Source organism: Labeo rohita, chromosome 15, assembly GCF_022985175.1.
Source record: "Labeo rohita strain BAU-BD-2019 chromosome 15, IGBB_LRoh.1.0, whole genome shotgun sequence".
Classification (NCBI taxonomy): Eukaryota; Metazoa; Chordata; class Actinopteri; order Cypriniformes; family Cyprinidae; genus Labeo; species Labeo rohita.
This window is the reverse complement of record NC_066883.1, coordinates 12,915,573-12,937,720: the sequence shown is the minus strand read 5'-3', so window position 1 is coordinate 12,937,720 and position 22,148 is coordinate 12,915,573. Positions and strand designations below refer to the sequence as shown.

The following is a 22,148-nucleotide window of genomic DNA, read 5'->3' as shown; positions in this document are numbered from 1 at the left end:
TCAACTATCTGGCATTCAGACACTTGTTGCGTGCTGAAATCTCAATATAATGTCACTATAATTCTCAATAGCAAACTCACAATTATATACTGCTATTATTATTATTTATTTTATTATTCAATGGCAGTTGTTAACATAGTAACCAATTTAAAATCCAATTCAATTTCCATATAATTCCCTTTAATTTTTTTTCATGACAGTTATTAAAAGAAATACTCAGCGTAGTTACCAATAAAACATTTTAAATTCTTATTTAAAATAATATTTTATTTTATTTTAAATTCCATATAATTCCTGTATTTTATTTTATTTTATTTTATTTTATACTCAGCACAGTTACAAAGAAATTTAACTGTTACATTTTAAATTCCATATAATTCCTTTTATTTATTTTATTTTTATTTTATTTTTGATGGCAGTAATTACAAGAAATACTCAGTGTAGTTACCAAGAAGTTTTAAATTCCATATAATAACTTTTATTTTATTTTATTTTATTTTATTTTTGATGGCAGTATAAATTCCAGTTATTAAAATAAATACTCAGCGTAGTTACCGAGAAATCATTTTAAATTCCATAAAATTACTTTTATTTTATTTTATTTTATTTTATTTTATTTTATTTTATTTTATTTTATTTTATTTTATTTTATTTTTGATGGCAGTTTTTAAAAGAAATACTCAGTGTAGTTACCAAGAAATCATTTTAAATTCCATATAATTACTTTTATTTTATTTTATTTTATTTTATTTTATTTTATTTTATTTTATTTTATTTTATTTTATTTTATTTTTGATGGCAGTTATTAAAAGAAATACTCAGTGTAGTTACCAAGAAATTTTAAATTCTGTATAATTTGTTTTATTTATTTATTTATTTATTTATTTTATTTTAAATTCCATATAATTCCTTTTTTTAGTTTAGTTTAGTTTAGTTTAGTTTAATTTAATTTAATTTAATTTTTGATGGCAGTTATTTAAAAGAAATACTCAGTGTAGTTTTCAAATTCCATATAATTCCCTTTATATTTAATTTAATTTAATTTAATTTAATTTAATTTAATTTAATTTAATTTAATTTAATTTAATTTAATTGCTTATTTCATCATTTAATTGTTTTAATAGTTTTATTTCATAATTTTTAATAGTTGTCATTAAAAGAAATACTCAGTTTAGTTAACAAGAAATCATTTTAAATTCCATACAATTCCCTCCATTTTACTTTTTATTTTATTTTATTTTATTATTTTATTTTATATTATAATTTATGGCAGTCAGATATTACTTAATTGTTAGATTATCACTTGTTGTTTAACCCAGTTGTGTTTTTGTTGCTGCTGTTGTTTTTACAACAACAAAAATGTTTAAATGGATATTAAAAAAAAAAACAGTTTACAGCTAAAAACAACAAAAAAAAAGAACATACTGGCGTCCTCTCCTCTAAAGACTCTTCAAAAGAACCAAAAATCATAGGGCACAGAGATTACATAAGGCAGAGTTTACACAGAGATCGAATGTATCGCATCCAGTGGTCGAGCTGACCTGTGTGTCTACAGGACGTCTTTCCGTGTATTTGGCGCAAAAGTGTTAGACGTGGCTCAAACTCTGCTCTACAAACGCGTTGCAAATCCCCACATGCAGCAGCTGCAAACGGCTTAAACCTCTGCAAGTCACAGTTAATTGCGAAGGTATAAGATCCCCACGTCTCTCCCTGCGTAACTGCCAAAGACACAAGCTTCCGTACAATGGCTCTCAACGGTGGGTAAAATGAGCCCAATTAGCGCCACAGACTGCTGGAGAACAATGCGCTGCTTTGTGAAACGCTACGTGTTTAACATACCCACTGTGTGTGTGTTTGCAGAGGAAAGCCATGCAGTTTTGAACAGTTACACAGTTTATTACCTTCGCCTGTGTTCTGACTTGTAAAAAGAGGCATTTATTTGATTGTAAAACACTGCTGGATGAATCACCAAGACTGAGTGGGTCGTCATCTCACAGATTATTATTAATGCAACTGTTTGTATGCTGGCCCCTTTTAAAGGATTACCCTGAAAAAAAATCTGTCATCATGTACTTGATTATGCATGTTTTTGATTGTAAGTTTTTGAAAGAAAATTGAGGCTATGAACCTGCAAAAATTGACAAAAAAAACAATAAAAGTCCAAAGTCATCATTCAATGATACTCATGCACTCCGCAGTAGCTTGCATTCACACGTATTCAGCTGGCACGCTACATTCAGTTATGAGACTTGCAATATAATGCACAAGTCAATAGTTGTTAATGGGACGGAAAAGAGTGGCTAGGACACTCATTAAAGGGCTCTAGACGATCCCAGCTGTGGAATAAGGGTCTTATCTAGCAAAACGATCAGTAATATATACACCACAAATGCTCGTTTTGCACCGGCCTAACATCACGCATTACATTGGAAAGGTCAAAGTACAGACCCAGTGTTTACAAAGCAAATATGCAAACAAAGTCACTCGTCCTTTAAAAAAAAGGTAAAACGATGTCGGACAATTTTGAAGTTGAAGGGGAAAATGAGATGGAGTTTTTCATCCTTTCCTACCCTACCTTTTTGAACCAGAGCACACAGACGAATAACTACACGCGCATTACTTTTTCAACGTTGTGGTTACAAAGTATATTAATAATATTTTTAGAAAATGAGCCATCATTTCGCTAGATAAGACCCTTTATTTCTTCGACTGGGATCATGTAGAGCCCTTTAAAGCTGCACTGAAACTCCTCATTGAAGTTCACTATATGGAGAAAAATCCTGGAATGTTTTCCTCAAAAAACTTAATTTCTTTTTGACTGAAGAAAGAAAGACATGAACATCTTGGATGTTTTGGAAGTGAACTAATTCTTTAAGAATGTCACGAGAAGAGGGTCATTATAGTTGAAACTAAACTATTCCATTACTTAAACTAAAAGAACACTGACTGAAATTAAACATTTTTATTAAACAAACCCTTTATGGACTTTTTACCATGGTTCAAATCAACTACAATTGTGATCTGACGCTGATGTATTTTTTTCCTGTGGAAGTGAATCAACTGGATATTTTCCTCAAGGATTGAAATGCCTTCTAATATGTTTGCATTCAGCAGAAATAAATGAATGTGCTTACAATGCGGTTCATATGGTGGTGGCGGATCTCCACACGGGATACACTCCATATCCTGGAATCCACTTAACTTCGTCTTTCTGTAAAATCTGAAAGAATAAAATGCAAATTCATTTATTTTAAATAATATTATTAGAAATAAAAAATGATTTAATTTTGGGGTTGACAATCAATTCAAATTTGTTATTCAATACATATAACGATTAATTATTCAATGATATTGTATATCCAACCATTCAAAAGTTTGGGGTCAGTTTTTTAAAGAAATGAATACTTTCATGCACCAGAAATGCATTAAATATCACAGTGACAGAAAACACATTTATAATGTTATAAAAGATTTATTTTTCAAATAAATACTTTTATTCTTCAAAGTATCCTAAAAAAATGTTTCCTCAAAAATATAAACTTGCACAGCCGTTTTTAAACATTGAAGTAGAAGTTCACTTCCAGAACAAAAATGTACAGATAATGTACAAGATGTTCATGTCTTTCTTTCATTAGTTGTAAAGAAGTTATGTTTTTTGAGGAAAACATTTCAGGATTTCTCTCCATATAGTGGATTCTATGGTGCCCCAAGTTTGAACTTCTAAAATGCAGTTTAAATGCAGCTTCAAAGGGCTCTAAAGCCCTTCTTATCTAGCGAAACGATAGGTTATGTTCTAAAAAAAAAAAGAGAGAGTTTATATACTTTTTAACCTCAAATGCTCATCTTGTCTAGGTCTGCGTGAACTGTTTTTTTCTGGTTCAATACCATTAGTGTATGTCGAAAAACTCCCATCTCATTTTCTCCACCAACTTCAAAATCGTCCTACATTGCTGCAGAAGTACAGACCCGTGTTTACAAAGCGAATGTGCAAAGGAGACCAAAAAACGGCGATTTAGGACGGTTTTGAAGTTGGAGAAGAAAATGAGATGGGAGTTTTTCGACATACCCTAACTGTATTAAACTGGAGTGCACAGAGAACGCAGAGCTAGACAAGACGAGCATTTGTGGTTAAAAAGTATATAAATTGTAATTTTTTTTTAGAAAATAAACGATTGTTGGCTAAATAAGACCCTTACTCCTCGTCTGGGATCATTTAGAGCCCTCTGCATTTAAATTGCATTTTGGAAGTTTAAACCCGTGGGCACCATAGAAGTCCATTATGTGGAGAGAAACCCTGAAATGTTTTCCTCAAAAAACATCATTTCTTTACGACTGAAGAAAGAAAGACAGAACTATCTTGGATGAAATTGGGGTGAGTAAATTATCTGTACATTTTTTTTGTTCTAGAAATTAACTTCTCCTTTAATATTAAGAAGAATCAGCATATTAGAATGATTTCTGAAGGATCATTTGACTGAAGACAGGAGTTTTGCATCACAGGAATAAATCATAGTTATTAAAGAGGTCATCGGATGCCCATTTTCCACAAGTTGATATTATTACTTAGGGTCTTAATGAAAATTCTATAATATACTTTGGTTAAAAATTCTCAATGGTTGTGTAAAACAACACCCTTTTTACCTTGTCAAAATGAGCTCTGCAAAAATCATTCTGATGGATTGCTCCTTTAAATGCAAATGAGCTCTGCTCGCCCCGCCCCTCTCTTCTCTCTGTGGAGTGACGAGCCTGTTTACTTGAGCTGCATTTAGCGCGTTTAGCCGCAAAACTCGCTAACTAGCATGTTATTAGGAAAGGTGATTGCAGACATTCATAAAAAACCCTTATACTCACTTCTGCTGTAGGTGAAGCTGGATCACAAATGATTTGCATGAACATAGACGCATTTATGTAGTTCGGGAGGCGCATTCCCTTCACAAACAAATGTAATCCACTGCATCTTCAGTGGCTTAGATGTCAGGAGTAAATGACGACCACTACGTTCATTATTACATCCAGCAACACAACACCTCAATCGCTCAATCGGAGATATTCTGTTACAGCTGACTTAGGGAGGGTCTGAGGTAAGACTCAGTTATTTTAATTTGTAATAATATTACACAATATTATTGTTTTTACTGTAATTTTAATCAGCGTTGGTCAGCAAGACACTTCTTTTTACTGACCCCAAACTTTTGAACAATACTTGCTGAGAAAAGCCATCAACTGAATATAATTCAAAGGCATCCCATTATTGTTGCAAACAATTAAAAAACTGGATAGACAAAAAGTGGCTTTAGTAGTCAAATATGAATTAAAGTCTACAGTAATCCATTTTACAATTAAATTAGACTTCGGAGTGTTTACAAAGGATGCATACTTGTCTGTGATATTTGTTGGATTTTGTACAGTTTTAAATTGAATTGCTATCAGTTGAATTTGATAGGAGGAAAATCCCTTATTAGAAAATAATTATTTATCAGCACTTATTAATGAATCAGCATTGACGGAAAGCGATCCATTACAATATGAGAACTATTCCAGCATTAGTTACATTAACAGCCCTAAGAACACATTTTTCTAAAATGATATAGATGAACTTTAAAGGTAATGTGAAGAGTTGCCTTCAGCATGTTGTACTGTGCCAAAGCAGCTAATTATGGGTAATCAAAAGTTATTAAGAAACTTATCTGGTGAGAGCAGGATGCTGCTGTGGGGAAACTAGTAGCTCTTGCAGCGAAAAGCAGGTCTTCAAAAACCTGACATGTTTTAGCTTCTAGGGCATGTCTGGGCCTTGAGTTTATTTCCCTGACCTGGACTTTAAACTGAGAAATCTTCAGCTTTGCTTGCGGCTAGAGGGCGAAAGTGCGTGTAACTCATGTCAGTCGGGTTTAAAAAGCTTTTCTGAGAAGAACAGAGTCACGGCTGCAGGTAAATACACTCTTAGGCTCTTTATTGACATCTGTGGTTCCATGAAGAACCTTCAAAGGTATTGTTCACCCACAAAATGAAAATTGCCCCATATATTTACTCACCCTCAAGCCATCCTAGGTGAATATGACTATCTTCTTTCAGACAAATACAACTGGAGTTATATTAAAAAATGTAACATAAAAAGTACTCCACATGGCTCTAGGGGGTTAATGAAGGAATTCTGAAGTGAGCCGATGCGCTTGTAAAGAAAAATGTCCATATTTAAAACTTTATAAACTGTAATCTCTAGCTTCTGATAACTGTCGTATGCATGATGTTCACTAGAAAGTGGTGTTCCAGCAGATGTTGTAGGACGTGGGACATAGACGTAGTGTAAGCTCCAGTGAGAATATGCTAGGCTTGTGAGAACCAAGTTTTGTGAGACATTGATGGTTCCATAAAGAACCTTTAACATCTGTGGAATCTTAACATTCCACAAAACATTTATTTTCTTTTTTTTGTGACTTTAATGGACAGGACAGTAGAGAGATGACAGGAAAGTACTGGGCGGAGAGAGGGCAAAAGACCTCGAGGCGGCATTTGAACTCGGGTCGCCACGAGCACAGTTGTGCACTAACGACAAGGCTATTGGCACCGACCACAAAAGATTCTTAACAGTCAAAAAACTTTATTTTGCTTTAAAATCTCAACCACTACTCACTGCCATTACAAAACTTGAAGGAGCCAGGACATTTTTTTAATATAACTGATTGTATTCGTCTGAAAGAAGAAAGCCATATATGCCTAAGATGGCTTGAGGGTGAGTAAATCATGGGGTAATTTTCATTTTTGGGTGTATTATCACTTTAAAGGGGTCATATGATGTGATTTCATGTTTTCCTTTGTCTTTGGAGGGTTACAAGCTGTTTGTGCATATATAAGATCTGTAAAGCTGCAAAGATTAAAGTCTCAAACCCAAAGAGATATTCTTTATTAAAGTTAAGACTCAGCAATGCCTTCCTAAAATGGCTCATTCAAACACGCCCCCACAAATCTACATCACTGTGTGGGAAGATTTGCATAACACCGCCCAAATGTATACGCAAAGAAAGAAGGCGTAACTTTTATTCTCACTGTAGTATTGTTGTTGCCGCTGCCATGTCGTGGAGACGCTGTGTTTTTTATTGCGGAAGCAAAACTACTTTGTTTGGCTCTCCAATTGAGTACACAACTACAAATCATTGTTCCAGAACAGTACAACCGGAATATTCGAGTGTGTCCAGCGCATTTTATGGAGGACTGTTTCCTAAACCTGGGAGAGTAGCCTACAATGCCGGTTGTATACAAAGGCTGTTTTTATAAAGTGGGGCAATACTAACTTTGCAAGGACAATCTGGCGCTTCTGACTCACAGCCTGTAAGTACGTGTTCATATTTAAAGAATTAGCTACTGACTATTCAAACGCAAGTTTTCAGCAGTGTATAGTAGTGCTTGTTGTTTGTCATTTCTACAATTACAAATAGTTTTATGTTTACATAGTATCGTCCCTGGGGCATGATGTAAAAAGACAGTATAAGTCATTATAATCAGTAATTATGTCCCCACTGGATGAAACAAATGCCTTGTTTATAATGGGTTTTATTGTTTTTGTCTTGTCGCGGCAGGACACGTTATCACAACATGGTAAGAACTAAAAATGGTAAGAACTGTTTACTGAAAGGTTCTTTGGGGAACTCAAAATGGTTCTTTTGCAGCATCACTGTGAAAACCCCCTACTCTTAAGAGTGTGTAATATACACCTACTTAAAGAGATAGTTCACCTAAAAATGAAATTTCATCATTGTGGGAGAAGTCCACTTCCAAAACAAAGATTCACATATAATGTACTCACCCCTTTGTCATCCAAGATGTTCATGTCTTTCTTTCTTCAGTCATAAAGAAATTATGTAATTTGAGGAAAAAAATTCAGCATTTTTCTCCATATAATGGACTGATATGGTGCCTCGAGTTTGAACTTCCAAAATGCAGTTTAAATGCGGTTGTAAACGATCCCAACCAAGGAAGAAGGGTCTTATCTAGCGTAACGATCGGTTATTTTAATAAAAATAATACAATTTATATACTTTTTAATGTCAAACGCTCCTCTTGTCTCACTCTGCCTGGACTGTTTTTGTTCCGGTTCATGACAGTTAGGGTATGTCGAAAAACTCCCATCTCATGTTCTCCCTCAACTTCAAAATCATCCTGTTCCGCTGTTTTACATTTTTTGTTAAGGCTGTTTGATCTTCTTTGCATGTTCACTTTGCAAAGACTGGGTCGGTACTTCTGCAGCGATTTAGAAATTATTTTTGAAGTTGAGGGAGAAAATACGATTGGAGTTTTTCTACATACCCTAACTGTCTTGAGCCAGAATACACAGAGTTCAGGGAGAGCAAGACAAGACGAGCGTTTGAGATTAAAAAGTATTTAAATTGTATTTTTTAATGAAAATAATCAATCGTTTTGCTAGATAAGACCCTTCTTCTTCCTCGACTGGGCTCGTTTACAACCACATTTGGGATCGTTTTAAGCCACATTTCAAACTCGGGGCACCATATCAGTCCATTATATGGAGAAAAATGCAGAAATGTTTTCCTGAAAAAACATAATTTCTTTACGACTGAAGAAAGAAAGACATGAACATCTTGGTTGACATGGGGGTGAGTACATTATCTGTACATTTTTGTTCTGGAAGTGGACTTCTTCTTTAAGCACGTGGTCTGCGAAAACACCCATCGCTCTTTATTCTATATGTCTGACTCACCCGAGCAGGCAGTCTCCGCATACGGCGTTGCTGGTGGTGGAGCAGTTCCCCTTCTGGAAGCGGTTGAGGAGGGAACAGTCCAGACACGGCTTGCATTTCTGCAGGCTGCGGTCCTCTTTGAAGCGACTGGCTCTGCAGGGCACACACTGGGCATCCTCCCCATAGCCAAAGCCACATTCCTGCGAGGATTAACGGAAGATATCTCACTGCCGAGGAAGGGAAGGGTGAGGGAGAGCGGCGCTAAAGAAAAGCGCCAATGTGGACTAACAACAGGCCGAGATGAAATAATGATCACAGTGTGTGTGTGAGATCCCCCCGCTGAACAAAGGCCAAGCTTCTTTTGAGAGAGTCTATCTTACACAGGCAATAATCTCCCTGACTCTCACGGGATCAATGAACAGCCTTCTGCTCCGGGCCCCCGAAGGGCTCCGCATTTGAATCAGAAAGGCCCACGGGGACGCCCATTGTTGGTTTATTGGGAGTTTATTGCAGAGGTTTTGTCAGGCCTCTCTTCGGCTAAAGTGTGTGCGAGAGATATTGATATTAAGAGGTTTTGGTAAGCGTAACGTGGAAAGAAAAAGCCCTTTGATGAAAAGATTTACAAAGATTAAAGAATTTAAGTTTTAATAATGCAAACGTTCAAGTTTTCACAGTAAAGTTTGCTTTCTCTCTTAGTTTCTAACCTCAGAAGCAGGAATGCACCCACATTTTAAAATGAAATAAAAATTACAAAATGTACAAAATGTCTTATAATTTATTTTATAATTTTTACATAATATTAATCAAATTTTGCCACTCAATTTTATCATTTATTTTAGATTTTTTACGTTTAATAAATAAATAAATGATACATTATTAATAAATAATGAGATAAATATATTGCTGATATAAAAATATATAAAAGATTAAATAAAATATAACTATTAACTTAACTATTGCCAAAAAATGTATTTATTTATTTATTTTTATTTTTATCATTTTATACGATTTTGTTTTAAATTATTTAAAGAAATTAAATTAACTGCATTAATCTGACCAAAAGACTTCTTAAAAATTACAAAAAAATTCAAATAAAAACTTCTGAACTTTTTCTTCAACAAAAACTTGTTGAAGATAACAGTTTCCACAAAAAAATGTTAAGCAGCTCTTTTAAACATTGCTGATAAAAATAATAATAATAAATTATGGATTAAAATTCCTTAAGAATATTTTATTTTATTTTATTTTATTTTATTTTATTTTATTTTATTTTATTTTATTTTATTTTATTTTATTTTATTTTATTTTATTTTATCTGAGCATTTTGGGGTGAAATATAAATACATTATACATTATTAATAAATTATGAGATAAATATATTGCTAATATAAAAATATACAAAAGATCAAAGCTAAACTAAATAAAAAATATAACTATTAACTTAACTATTACCAAATAAAATGTATTTATTTATTTATTTTGGTAAGAAATTAAATTAAATGCATTAATCTGACCAAAAGTGACAGTAGATATATATTTTAAAATATATTTAAGTTTATTTTATAAATATTTTAAAATATATTTCAAATAAAGTAAACATTCAAAATTTTACCAACTCCAAACTTTTAAACAGTAGTGATAGAAATTGTATAATAAATCTATGAGTATATATGTAATCATAATTACGTAAAAAATAGGAATGTGCAAAATGAAACTGACTAAAATGTTACAAGACCTAGTAAATATGTCAGTTCCTACAAATCAATTTAGGCTTAAAATTCCTTAAGAAAAAAAATATTTTATTTATTTTTTTATTTTAGCATTTTGGGGTGAAATATAAATAAATTATACATTATTAATAAATTATAAGATAAATATATTGCTAATATAAAAATATACAAAAGATCAAAGCTAAACTAAATAAAAAATATAACTATTAACTTTTAACAATTACAAAAAAATGATGTATGTATGTATGTATGTATGTATGTATGTATCTATTTATTTATTTATTTATTTATTTATTTTGGAAAGAAATTAAATTAAATGCATTAAACTGACCAAAAGAGACAGCAAAGATATATATTTGAAAATATATTTAATTTTATTTTATAAATATTTTAAAATATATTTTAAATAAAGTAAAATGAAAAATGAAAATGTCTAAAAATGAAAATGACTGAAATGTTACAAAATTTAATAAAGATGTCAGTTCTTACAAATCAATTTAGGCTTAAAATTCTTTAAGAAAATTTTATTTAGTTTTTAATTTTAATTTAATTTATTATTTTTCATTTTGGGGTATAATATAACCCAGAAAATTCTTGACAGGTTTTGAGAGATTTACCCAGAAAAGCGATCTGTGTATCTACGCAAATCCACATCAGGAAAGAAACCTAAGAAGAGGTCTCAATATCTTGCTGTAGGGTCGAGCAGAATTCTCAGCACTCTTGAATAATACGAGACAACACCCTTTGCATTGTTCCCTAAATACAGGCCTATTTCATTTCAATAAAAGACCTAAAACAGTGCAGTTTGTGTAATAATATAAGGCTGATTGTACAGTACACATGCAAAGTCTAAGCAAAACATGACAAAGAGACCACAGGGAAAGTGTCTACACCAACATAATGAGGCTTATCACAACAGAACAGAATACACCGCCTTTAGCTTAGCAACTAGTAACAAAACACTAGCATTCTGCACACAAATGAGACCGAAAATTAATCTGAGAGGATGTTCTAATGGGTTTAAATTGGTCTTTTCCCGAACTGTGATGAACAACATTCGCTGAGGATGTTTCTGTACAACACGCTGGATTTTTACGTTTTGCCACATTGAGTTTGACATTAAGAAGTGAAATGTAAGCAAACTTTTTTTTCCAGGCTCCAAGATCTAAACTGAAATCTTAAGTGCTGCTTAATTAGCATTACTCAGAACAGCCTCCCCCTCTCCTGCTCCACCCACTTCAATAAACAACGCCAGAGTCTTTTCAAAACTCTACTGACAGTAATCAATCTGGAACACACTTGTCTGTTTTTAATCCTTTCCACATTGATATAATTCTTGGGAATTGCGGGGACACATTCAGCTTTCGCTGAGCCAGATTTCTCAAGCCGTAAATGAAGCAAAGCTTTCAGATAATGCCTTATGCAACTCTCCAGCAGAATTCACTAATCAAGATCAATCGAGACATTTATCAATGGAACCCACCAGCAATGTGACACTAATACAAAACACAGATAGTTCGTGCAAAAATGAAAGTTTTGTCATCATGTACAAACCTTATTATGAAAGCTGATGCAAAATATCTGGAATTAACTGACGCAAATGAGTTTTGACATATAGGGTGCAGCAAGATTTCTGCTGAATGACTTAGAGCTTGTTTCTCACAGAAAGCTTTTGTATGGCATCAGACGACTAAGAATGTAGCGCACGCATCTTCACTTTTTAAGATGCTTTTATGGTCGGATATTTCACAATTTGCTTCATTGTAAATTAAAAAATAAGAAAATCTCTTTTTGAGTTCCACAGAAGAAACAAAGTCATATAACTGAGCATTTATAATGGCTATTATCAATGTTGAAAACAGTTTTTTCTGCTTAACATTTTTGCGGAAATGTGACGCTTTTTTCAGAATTCCTTTAAGAATAGAACGTTTAAAAGAAATGTATTTATTTGAAAATAGAATCTTTTGTAACATTCTAAATGTAAAGTATACATAAGATACTTCATTTAAAAACATTTTTAAAAAATGTTAATTAACTTTTTTAATAAGTAAAAAACATATGAGTGCACCTTTAAGACTTCTTGACATCAGTGTTAATTTCCTTAACTAAAACTATGACGAAAAATGTTCATGGACAAGCTTTTTTTCATGACTAAAACAAGGATTATGAAATGACAATAAGGTCAATAACTGAAAATTATGACTATATCAACATGCAACATCATTGACGATAAAAGACGACACTAAAAATGACACTCAAATTTATTTTAAAAGATAAAACCTTTACCAAAATCATGACTTACTGTAAAAAAAAAAAAAGAGACAAAAAATGATTGCAGACTGCTGCACACACCTTTACTACGCAAGCGTTCATGTGTGCGGTTGCCAGATATCAAGTGCTCAAATCCCCAAATCAGAACTTTTTTTTTTTTTTCAAGATTCTCTAAGAATATAAAGTTTTTAAAAAAGTACTTACTTGAAATGTAAATATTTTGTAACATTATAAATGTCTTTACTGTCACTGGTGCATAAGATACTTCTTTCAAATACATTTAAAAAATGTTAATTAACTTTCTTAATTAGCAAAAAACGAATGAGTGCACCTTTGAGACTTCTTGAGACTAGTGTTAACTTCGTTAACAAAAACTATGACGAAAATTGTTAATGGACGAGCCTTTTTCCGTGACTAAAACAAGGATTATGAGACAACAATAAGGTCAATAACTGAAAACTATGAACGTATCAACATGCAACATCATTGACGATGAAAGACGAGGCTAAAATTTATTTTAAAAGACAAAATCTTTACCAAAATCACCTTTTGACATTGTAAAAAAAGGAGACAAAAAATTATTGTGGCCTGCTGCACATGCCTTTACTACGCAAGATTTCATGTTTGCGGTTGCTAGATATCAAGAACTCAAATCCCCAAATAAGAACTTTTTTTTTTTTTTTTTAATTCTCTTAAGAATAGAAAGTTCCAAAAAAAAGTACTTATTTGAAATTAAAATCTTTTGTAACATTACAAATGTCTTTACTGTCACTGGTGCATAAGATACTTCTTTCAAATACATTTAAAAAATGTTAATTAACTTTCTTAATTAGCAAAAAAAGTGCACCTTTGAGGCTTCTTGACATTAGTGTTAACTTGATGAAGTTAGTGTAAACTAGTGTAAACTATGATGAAACATGTTTGTTGATAAGCTTATCTCAATAAAGTCAATAACTGATAACTGTGACTATATCAACATGCAATATTGTTGACGATAAAAGACAAGGCTAAAATGTATTTAAAAAAATAAAAACTTTCCAGAATCTTTTTATTTTCCTATTAAAAAAGGAGACAAAATATTATTGCGGACTACCGTACATGCCTCTACTATGCGAGTTTTCATGTGTGTGGTTGCCAGATATCAAACTCTTAATTCCCCGAATCAGATCTTTTTTTTCTCTTAAGAATAGAAAGTAAAAAAAAAAAAAGTACTTATTTGACATTAAAATCTTTTGTAAATCTTTACTGTCTCTGGTGCATAAGATACTTCTTTCAAAAACATGTAAAAAATTCTACTATGCAAGCTTTCATGTGTGTCGTTGCCAGATATCAAGAGCTCAAACCCCCAAAACATTTCTGTCCAGTGTTTTGCTTAATTTTTGTGATCTGGCAACCATGCGGACTAAAATTGACTAAATAAAAAAGGACAAGGTTGAATAAATACGATAATAGCTAAAAAGTACATTTCACACAGGCCTAGGACTAAAACTAATTCAAAAGACTAAGACTAAAACTAAATTAAAAAATAGCTGACAACATTAACACTACTTGACATCTTAGAAATCTGCCCTGAGATGCATCTTACACTTTATAAACAGCACAATCTGTAACCGTGATCCATTAAACAAACACATCCCCTCAAACAATCCCGTTCCCACCAGTCACATTCCAGCAGAGGAGCGTCATGTGGAGAAAAGTGAGAGGACCTTTGTGGTTTGATATCACCCTGCACTATTGTTTTTTTCCCAGCTGCCCCTTCCCAAGTCAGGTCACCGTTACCCGCCTGCATTTCCACCACACTGAGCTGGATTAGAGAAGAGGCTCATATATCATTAACGTGGAGATCGGCTTCAAACAGGGGCCTTCTTTCTACACCGCGATCCAGTTTCCCGGCTTGGGCACACATGGATTACTGGTCTGCGTGAGAGAGCCAATGACAAGAGCTCTCCACAAAGCCTGGCCCAGGGATCAGACGGGTTTCAGCCACTGTTAGCGAAGACCGATTTGGCTCTCTCAACACAGGCCCTCCGAAGACTGCATATAGGGTGCCTGAACAGAATGACAGCTGTTGTTGCCTGCCCGCAGCCCATATAAGACCTTCCTCTCCAGCAGGGCATGAAGGATCGGGGGGGACGGTGAATAAAAGAGGTATGGTCACTCGTTTGAAGGCATGATGCCATTCCCGGAGAGATAATCAACAACAGAGCGAAGGGGAGAATAGAAATCTAAGGAGCTCTGTAACCCCCTGTGGTTTGTCTGTTGGAGTGTGCTACTGGGATCTTCCAGCGTTCAGAAGTTCAAACAGATAGCTGGACCTGAGATAAAAGCCATTCAGGCTCCCAAATACAGCTCAGAATGTGTTTACATGTCAGAGCCGTGGCTTAGTAGTTTTCACTGTGAGTTGTTGTGCTCATATAGGCAACAGGAGTTTGAATCTTGCTCGCAACATTTTCAAATCCTGTTTCCTCCTGTTTTGTTTCCTATCCCTGTTATCATTTCAATAAAAAATGTCATATGCAGAATGTGTCTATGTGTCAGAGCTGTGGCTTGGTAGTTATCACTGAGAGCTGCTGTGCTCATAAAGGCAACGGGAGTTTGACTCTGACTCGCAACATTGTATAATCCTATCTGGACGTCAGAAAAAAGCAAATGAGAATTCAGGCTCACAAATATGGCTCAGAATGTGTTGATGTGTTGATGTGCAGTTATTACTAAAAGCTGTGGTGTTCAAAAGGACATTTAGAATTCGGATCTGGCTTGCAACATTTGCTAATCTTGCTTCCCCCAACGTCCTCTCCCTGTTATCATTTCAATAAAAATGGCATAAGCAGAATGTGTCTACGTGTCAGAGCCGTGGCTTGGTAGTTTTCACTGTGAGCTGTGGTGCTCATATGGGCCACAGGATTTTGAATCTTGCTCGCAACATTTTACAATTCTAGCTGGGCATCAGATATAAACCACTGAGGATTCAGGCTCCCCAGAAATGTGTCTACGTTTCAGATCCATGGCTTAGCACTTGTTACTGAGAGCTGTGGTGGTCAAAAGAGCAATTAGAGTTCAAATCTGGCTTGCAACATTTCCTAATCCAACATTTTCTGTCTTCTCCCTGTTATCAGTTCCATAAAAAATGTCATAAGCAGATTGTGTCTGCATGTCAGATCCGTGGCTTGGCAGTTTTCACTGTGAGCTGTGGTGCTTATAAGGGCAAAAGGAGTTTGAATCAGGCTCGCAACATTTTATAATCCTTTTATAAGTCAGATAAAAGCCAATGAGGATTCAAGCTCTCGAATATTGCTCAGAATATGTCTATGTGTCAGAGCCATGGCTTAGTAGATATTACTGAGAGTTGTCATGTTCAAAAGGGCAATTAGAGTTGATTTTGGCTTGCAACATTTCTTAATTCTGTTTCCTCTAACATTTTCTGTTCTTTTATTTTGAACATTTTAATTTAAAAAGTCAAAAGCAAAAAAAAGTGTATACATGTCAGAGACATGGCTTAGCAGATATGACTGTGAGGTGTGGTGCTCATAAGAGCCGTGGCAGTTCGAATCTGACTCGCAACATTTCACAATCCTAGCTGGATATCAGATAAAAGTAAATTCATACTCATGAATATGGCTCAAAATGTCTCTACATGTCAGAGCTGTGGCTTAGTAGTTACCATAATCTGTGGTACTTATAAGGGCAACAGGAGTTTGAATCTGGCTCGCAACATTTCATAATCCTAGCTGTATTTAAGAGAAAAGCCAATGAGGATTGCTCAGAATGTATCTTAGTGTCAGAGCCATGGCTTAGTAGTTATTACTGAGAGCTGTGGTGCACAAAAGGGCAATTAGAGTTCGAATCTGGCTTACAACATATAGTCCTAATCTTGTTTTCGCCATCAATTCCTATTCTCTCCCTGTTATGATTTAAATAAAGAAATGTCAAAAGCAAAATGTTTTGTGGTGTCACAGTCATAGCTCAGTAGTTATTTTAGGCAACGAGGGTTTGAATCTGGCTTGCAACATTTCCTAATCCTATCTGGACATCAGATAAATGCCAATAAGAATTCAGGCTCCCAAATATGGCCCAGATTGTGTCTGTGTGTCAGAGCTCGGGCTTGATAGTTATCATTGTGAGCTATGGTGCTTGTACGGGCACCAAGAGTTCAAATCAGGCTTGCAACTTTTCCAAATCCTGTTTCTCCCATCATTTCCTGTCATCTCCTTGTTATCATTTCAACAAAACGTGTCAAAGGCAGTCACAAATGAATGGTTTCCATTATAATTTAATCTATAACAATCTATGATGAATAGATATGCAAGGTCAGAGCTGTATTTGGACTGTAGCTGTAGTGCTCATGAGGACAATCTGAGTTCGAATCTGACTTGCAAGATTTCCCAATCCTGTTTCCTACATAATTTCCTGCCTGCTCCCTGCTCCTATTTTTTCTAAGAAGCCAAGAGGTCAAAAGAGGCCAATATACACTATAATGCCCTAACTAACAAGCATGTTACAATAAGGCAGTGATCAGGTCAAACTATTGTCTGTGTACAGATATTTGAGCAGTAAAATGCAACCAAATTTAAATATATTTTGCATATTATGTAACCTCTAATAACGAATATGTATGATTTTTGCAATATAATGAGTCAAGAGTCAAGAATGCCACCTCTATTCTTTTTAAAGGCCGGTTTTCACAGTCCAGAATCACCCAGGAACAATCTTGTCTAAGAGGAATCATCTAACCAGTACCTGCAAGTACCATTTTTCTCAGATCAGATTTGAGTGAGAATGCCAAGCAAAACAGTAAAATGTATGTGTGATAGAAGAGAAAACTGGAAGGGCTAAAGCATGTTAAGGCAAAAAAAAATTTAAGTCATCAGATTCAAACCCCAAAAACACTATTAAAAAATGTTATTCTACTGAATTACCCTGAACCCTCCTGCTCATTAATAGTTCCTATCAAAATAAAGGTTGAACTTCTTACTTTAAGATTTAACTCATAAGATTTAATGATGAATCACATGAAACTTGCCAAGAACATATCTAGGTTATATTTCATATTTCTGGGTCATATACCAGAGTAAATATATTAAAATGCAATCAAAAAACTAAAATCAGACAAAAAAGACACTGATGCTAGGACAGTTTTTATTTAGCTGCTCAGAAAGTTGGAATCTTCCATGACGCTTAGCAATCAGGAATGTGAGATGTTTACAAGGTCTGTTCTGAAGAAAATGCACATCTTCATAAGGATGAATTGACAGATTGAGAAAAAAATTCATCGGGAGGCTTGATTTACTTTCAGCTGCAGTTTTGTTAATTTTGTTCCTGATGGAATCATTTAAAGCAAGATATTGCGGATGAGCAAACACTCAAAAAAAATATGTCTTCCAGATGTAAATGCAAACGTCAAACAGACGTCTCCATGATGTATGTATGTTATCAAAGTCAGTTGTCCTTAGTGTGAAAAGATGGATCTCAAAATCATACAGTCATTGTTGGGTTCAAATACACAAAAATGCTGGAAAACCAAAGAATCTGTCTGACCTGAAGGATTTTTCTAAAGAACAGCGGGCAGTTTAACTGTTCAGGACAAACAAGGAACTCATGAACAACTATCACTAAACAAAAAAACACAGCTGTGGATCATTCAGGAATGAACACAGTATTAAGAATCAAGGGGATGTAAACTTTTGAACCTGGCCATTTTTATAAATTCAACTACTATCTTCTCTTGAGGACTATATGTAAACATCTTTTATGTGACATATCCTATTCAGGTCAGTGCTAAATAAACAGTAATATGCATTTTGTATGATCCCTGTTATTTTGGTCAAATAATTAACATTTTGCAGATTCCGAAAGGGGGGTGCAAACTTTTGACCACTAAGGTGTCAATTTGCTGTTTTTAAGCTTTGAATCATTGTTGAGTTCACAAAACCACCTGAATGATTAATTCTCAAATCAGACTGACTCCATGAAGTTGCAGTGGTTAACAGTCTGCTAGCTGTATCTGCACGCAAAAGTCAGTTTTATAAGGTAAATGATCTCATTTTTGTGTGAACTGTCAGTATAACAATTACAAAATGCCTATCAACAAAACTTTACCTTGGCTATAATCGCCTTTTTAGGTGAGTGTGTAGGAGGGGGTTTTGCAAGCTGTTTGACTAGTCATGGTTCTCTGAGAAACAGCAAAAGGGCGTTATTTGAACCTTTTACAAAACAAATCGTCTGGAAAAGCTTGTGAAGTGTCAGACGCTAAAACAACAAAACTGTTAAGGTGTTGTTCTTACATCTTTTCTAAGGTTAAGTGTAATTTAAATGATGACACTTTTTTTTAACAGGTTTCCCAGCACTCCTCTCACCTGCCATTGGTCAAAACAGATAGCTCCGCCCCCCAAGCCAACGCCATTGGTTGAGCCACTGATGCTGTTGTTGGGCAGGTCGGGATGTTTAAACAAACAAAGAAATGTTTTGATAGCAGCACAGAGAGTCATCAAAGAGTTGATACTTTTTTTAGGAAAATAAACCAACTCATACTAGTCTCTTTAGTTTTTAACATCGAAACTAAGCTAAAGTAACACCACATTGTCCTTGGCTCCAAAGAATAGGGGTAAACCACAAGTGCCTGAATGGAAAAAGTAGGCAATCATTCACTACCTCCTCAGGCCCCAAAGCATTAATTGGCCGAAAACATCTGAAGCATTGACGCGTATAACCAGTAAGTGTGTGTTCGTGTGTAGCAACATGAAAGTCGTGTGGTTAAAAGAAGCATGTGCACTACATTTGTATACATCCAACGGCCTGATGTACCTGCATTTACCCAGGCATAAACTGTGTAATGATTTCCACACTTCCCAAATACCCCAGACCTCCATTTAGATTAGGTTTATAGCACAAAACCACTTAATTTCTTAACATGCCGTGTTTACAAGGCCTTGAAATTCTCATGGGTGGCAATGACATTAAAAGGCTTGAAGGAAAAAACAGAAGATTGTGAGCAGGAGAGGATAAGAAGTGTGGGTGTAACTGATTAAAGCGTGGCCAGCACTCTACAAAGGGGAACAGCGGTTTGCCCTCTCTCTTTATGAAAAGGAGGAAGCAATAAATAATTGGTCAGGACAAGCTATTCAAAACATTGGCATCCCCTCTTTATTGGTGAATTCTTTTCTTTTGGCCAGTTTGGTCTAGAAGTGCTTCGCGGAACTGATGGGAACGCGTCTCTCGGTCCCCGGTCTTTTTCGCTTAAAGTATAAGCGTCTAAATATATCTGCGTATTAATCTGACTGTGGTAGGTGCCGAACGGAAAGAATTCCAGAATTAAGCTCAGTGGGAACCAGTTCAAAGCACCAGAGTGCTTTAGATTAGTGTCTTGATTTAACATGTAATCTTTTTAGGAAATTAAAGAAACAAGTTTCATTCATGCACCAATGTTTCAAATTAGCCTAACACAAAAATAAATAACTTAGTGTAGAATTGGCAAACCTTGGATAGCTCTTGTCCAGCATCGCATTGCCGGCAGGGAATACAGTTTCCAAACTTATCCTTGTATTCCTGTTCTCTGCAGTCTCTTCTCTCCTCTGCCATAACTGCAAACTGTGAGAAACATGAAACAAACATGGTTAATTATTCCATAATTTCAATATTTGGAGTGCAAGTAAACACAGCCTCGATGAGGCAGTGTTAGCAAAAGGTGTTAATATGACATAAAAACATACCATTACACACAGTGGAAGGACGAGTATCCTCTGAAGAGGAAAACCGGAGAGGATCAGAGCCCGGGGCATTGTGAAAGGTCTTTCCCACATACACTGTGAAAGCAGAAATCCTTTGATGAATGATTAATGGACGAGACTATTTGCATTATCTTTCAAAACTGTGTGAACACCAAGCAAACAATGGTTATTATAAACAAAAATACGTTTGTGCTTTTTTGATGTTCATACTAAAGCTCCATTCTTGAATACTGCATGTTGAAATAAGACATCAAAACATTAAAACATTAGAAATGCTCTGCAGATGTTTAGTATTTAAAGAGGTTTAACTCTGAGCTGGATACAGATGCCGACAATGAAAAATAGGATAATTTTGGCCGATAATGATCTATCAGGTTCGGTTTTCGGAATCTGGATTTTAGTTTTTAGATTTCAGAAACATTTTGGCCTTTTTTTCCCTTATTCTGTTATACTCAGAAAGTATTACTCATACACTACCAGTCAAAAGTTTGTGAACAGTAAAATTTTTTATGTTTTTTTTTTTTTTGGAAGAACCCTCTTCTGCTCACCAATCCTGCATTTATTTGATCCAAAGTACAGCAAAAACAGTACAATTTTATTTAAATATTTTTACTATTAACATAACTGCTTTCTATTTGAATACATTTTAAAATGTAATTTATTTCTGTGATTTCAAGGCTGAATTTTTAGCCTCATTACCCCAGTCACATGATCCTTCAGAAATCATTCTAATATCTGATTTGCTGCTCAAAAAACATTTATTAGTAGTAGTAGTAGTAGTAGTATGTTGAAAAAAGCTGAGTAGAATTTTTTTCAGGTTTCTTTGATGAATAGAAAGTTTAGAAGAACAGCATAGAAATAGAAATCCTTTGTAATATTATAAATGTCCTTATCATCACTTTTGACCAATCTAAAGCATCCTTACTGAATAAAAAAAATATATATATATTTTCAAAAAAAAAAAAAAAAAAAGACTTTTGAATGATATAGTATATAATGTTACAAAAGCTTTTTGCTTCGGATAAATGTTGGTCTTTGGATCTTTCTATTCATCAAAGAATCCTAAAAAAATGTACAACATTGAGAATAAAAATTAAAAAAATAATTTCTTGAACAGCAAATCAGCATATTAGAATAATTTCTGAAGGATCATGTGACACTGAAGACTGGAGTAATGATGCTGAAAATGTAACTTTGACCACAGGAATAAATTACATTTTAAAATATATTCAAATAGAAAAAAAGTAATTTTAAGTAATAAAATATGTCACAATATTACTGCTTTTGCTATATTTTGGATCAAATAAATGCAAGCTTGGTGAGCAAAAGAGACTTATTAAAAAAAAAAAAAAACATTAAAAATCTCACTTTCCAAAAACTTTTGACTGGTAGTGTATATGTGTATTATGCAAATATGCAATTTTTGACAATATTAAGCATTATGCAATAAACATCTAAACACTGCAATGTAAATAAGTCTATATATTAAAACAGCTATATATTGATATGTATCTGTTTATTAATACTGATTGAATCAGAATAAATAAATAAATAAATAAAACAAGTTGGCGATAATTATTGACTTGCTAGCTGTATACTTGATATCCATTAGAGAGAGAGATATCTATTATTATTACTATTTGTATTGTTAGTGCTTTTGTTGTTATTATTATTATTCACGTAACACTACATCAAGCTTTAAATCATAATGCATAGCATAAAACTGTAACT

General features: G+C 34.1%; 1 protein-coding gene across 1 annotated transcript in view; it reads right to left on the bottom strand.

The window, feature by feature from the left end:
- Positions 1 to 22,148, bottom strand: part of tnfrsf19 (tumor necrosis factor receptor superfamily, member 19) — a 42,982-nt gene that overhangs the window by 20,386 nt on the left and 448 nt on the right. Inside the window, exons 2-5 of the mRNA XM_051130125.1 lie at positions 20,400 to 20,492; positions 20,167 to 20,277; positions 8,714 to 8,892; positions 3,135 to 3,220 (exon numbers count right to left, since the gene is read on the bottom strand). Of these exons, the coding sequence (XP_050986082.1) occupies positions 3,135 to 3,220; positions 8,714 to 8,892; positions 20,167 to 20,277; positions 20,400 to 20,489 (466 nt within the window). The 5' untranslated portion in view covers positions 20,490 to 20,492. The remainder of the gene's footprint in view (positions 1 to 3,134; positions 3,221 to 8,713; positions 8,893 to 20,166; positions 20,278 to 20,399; positions 20,493 to 22,148) is intronic.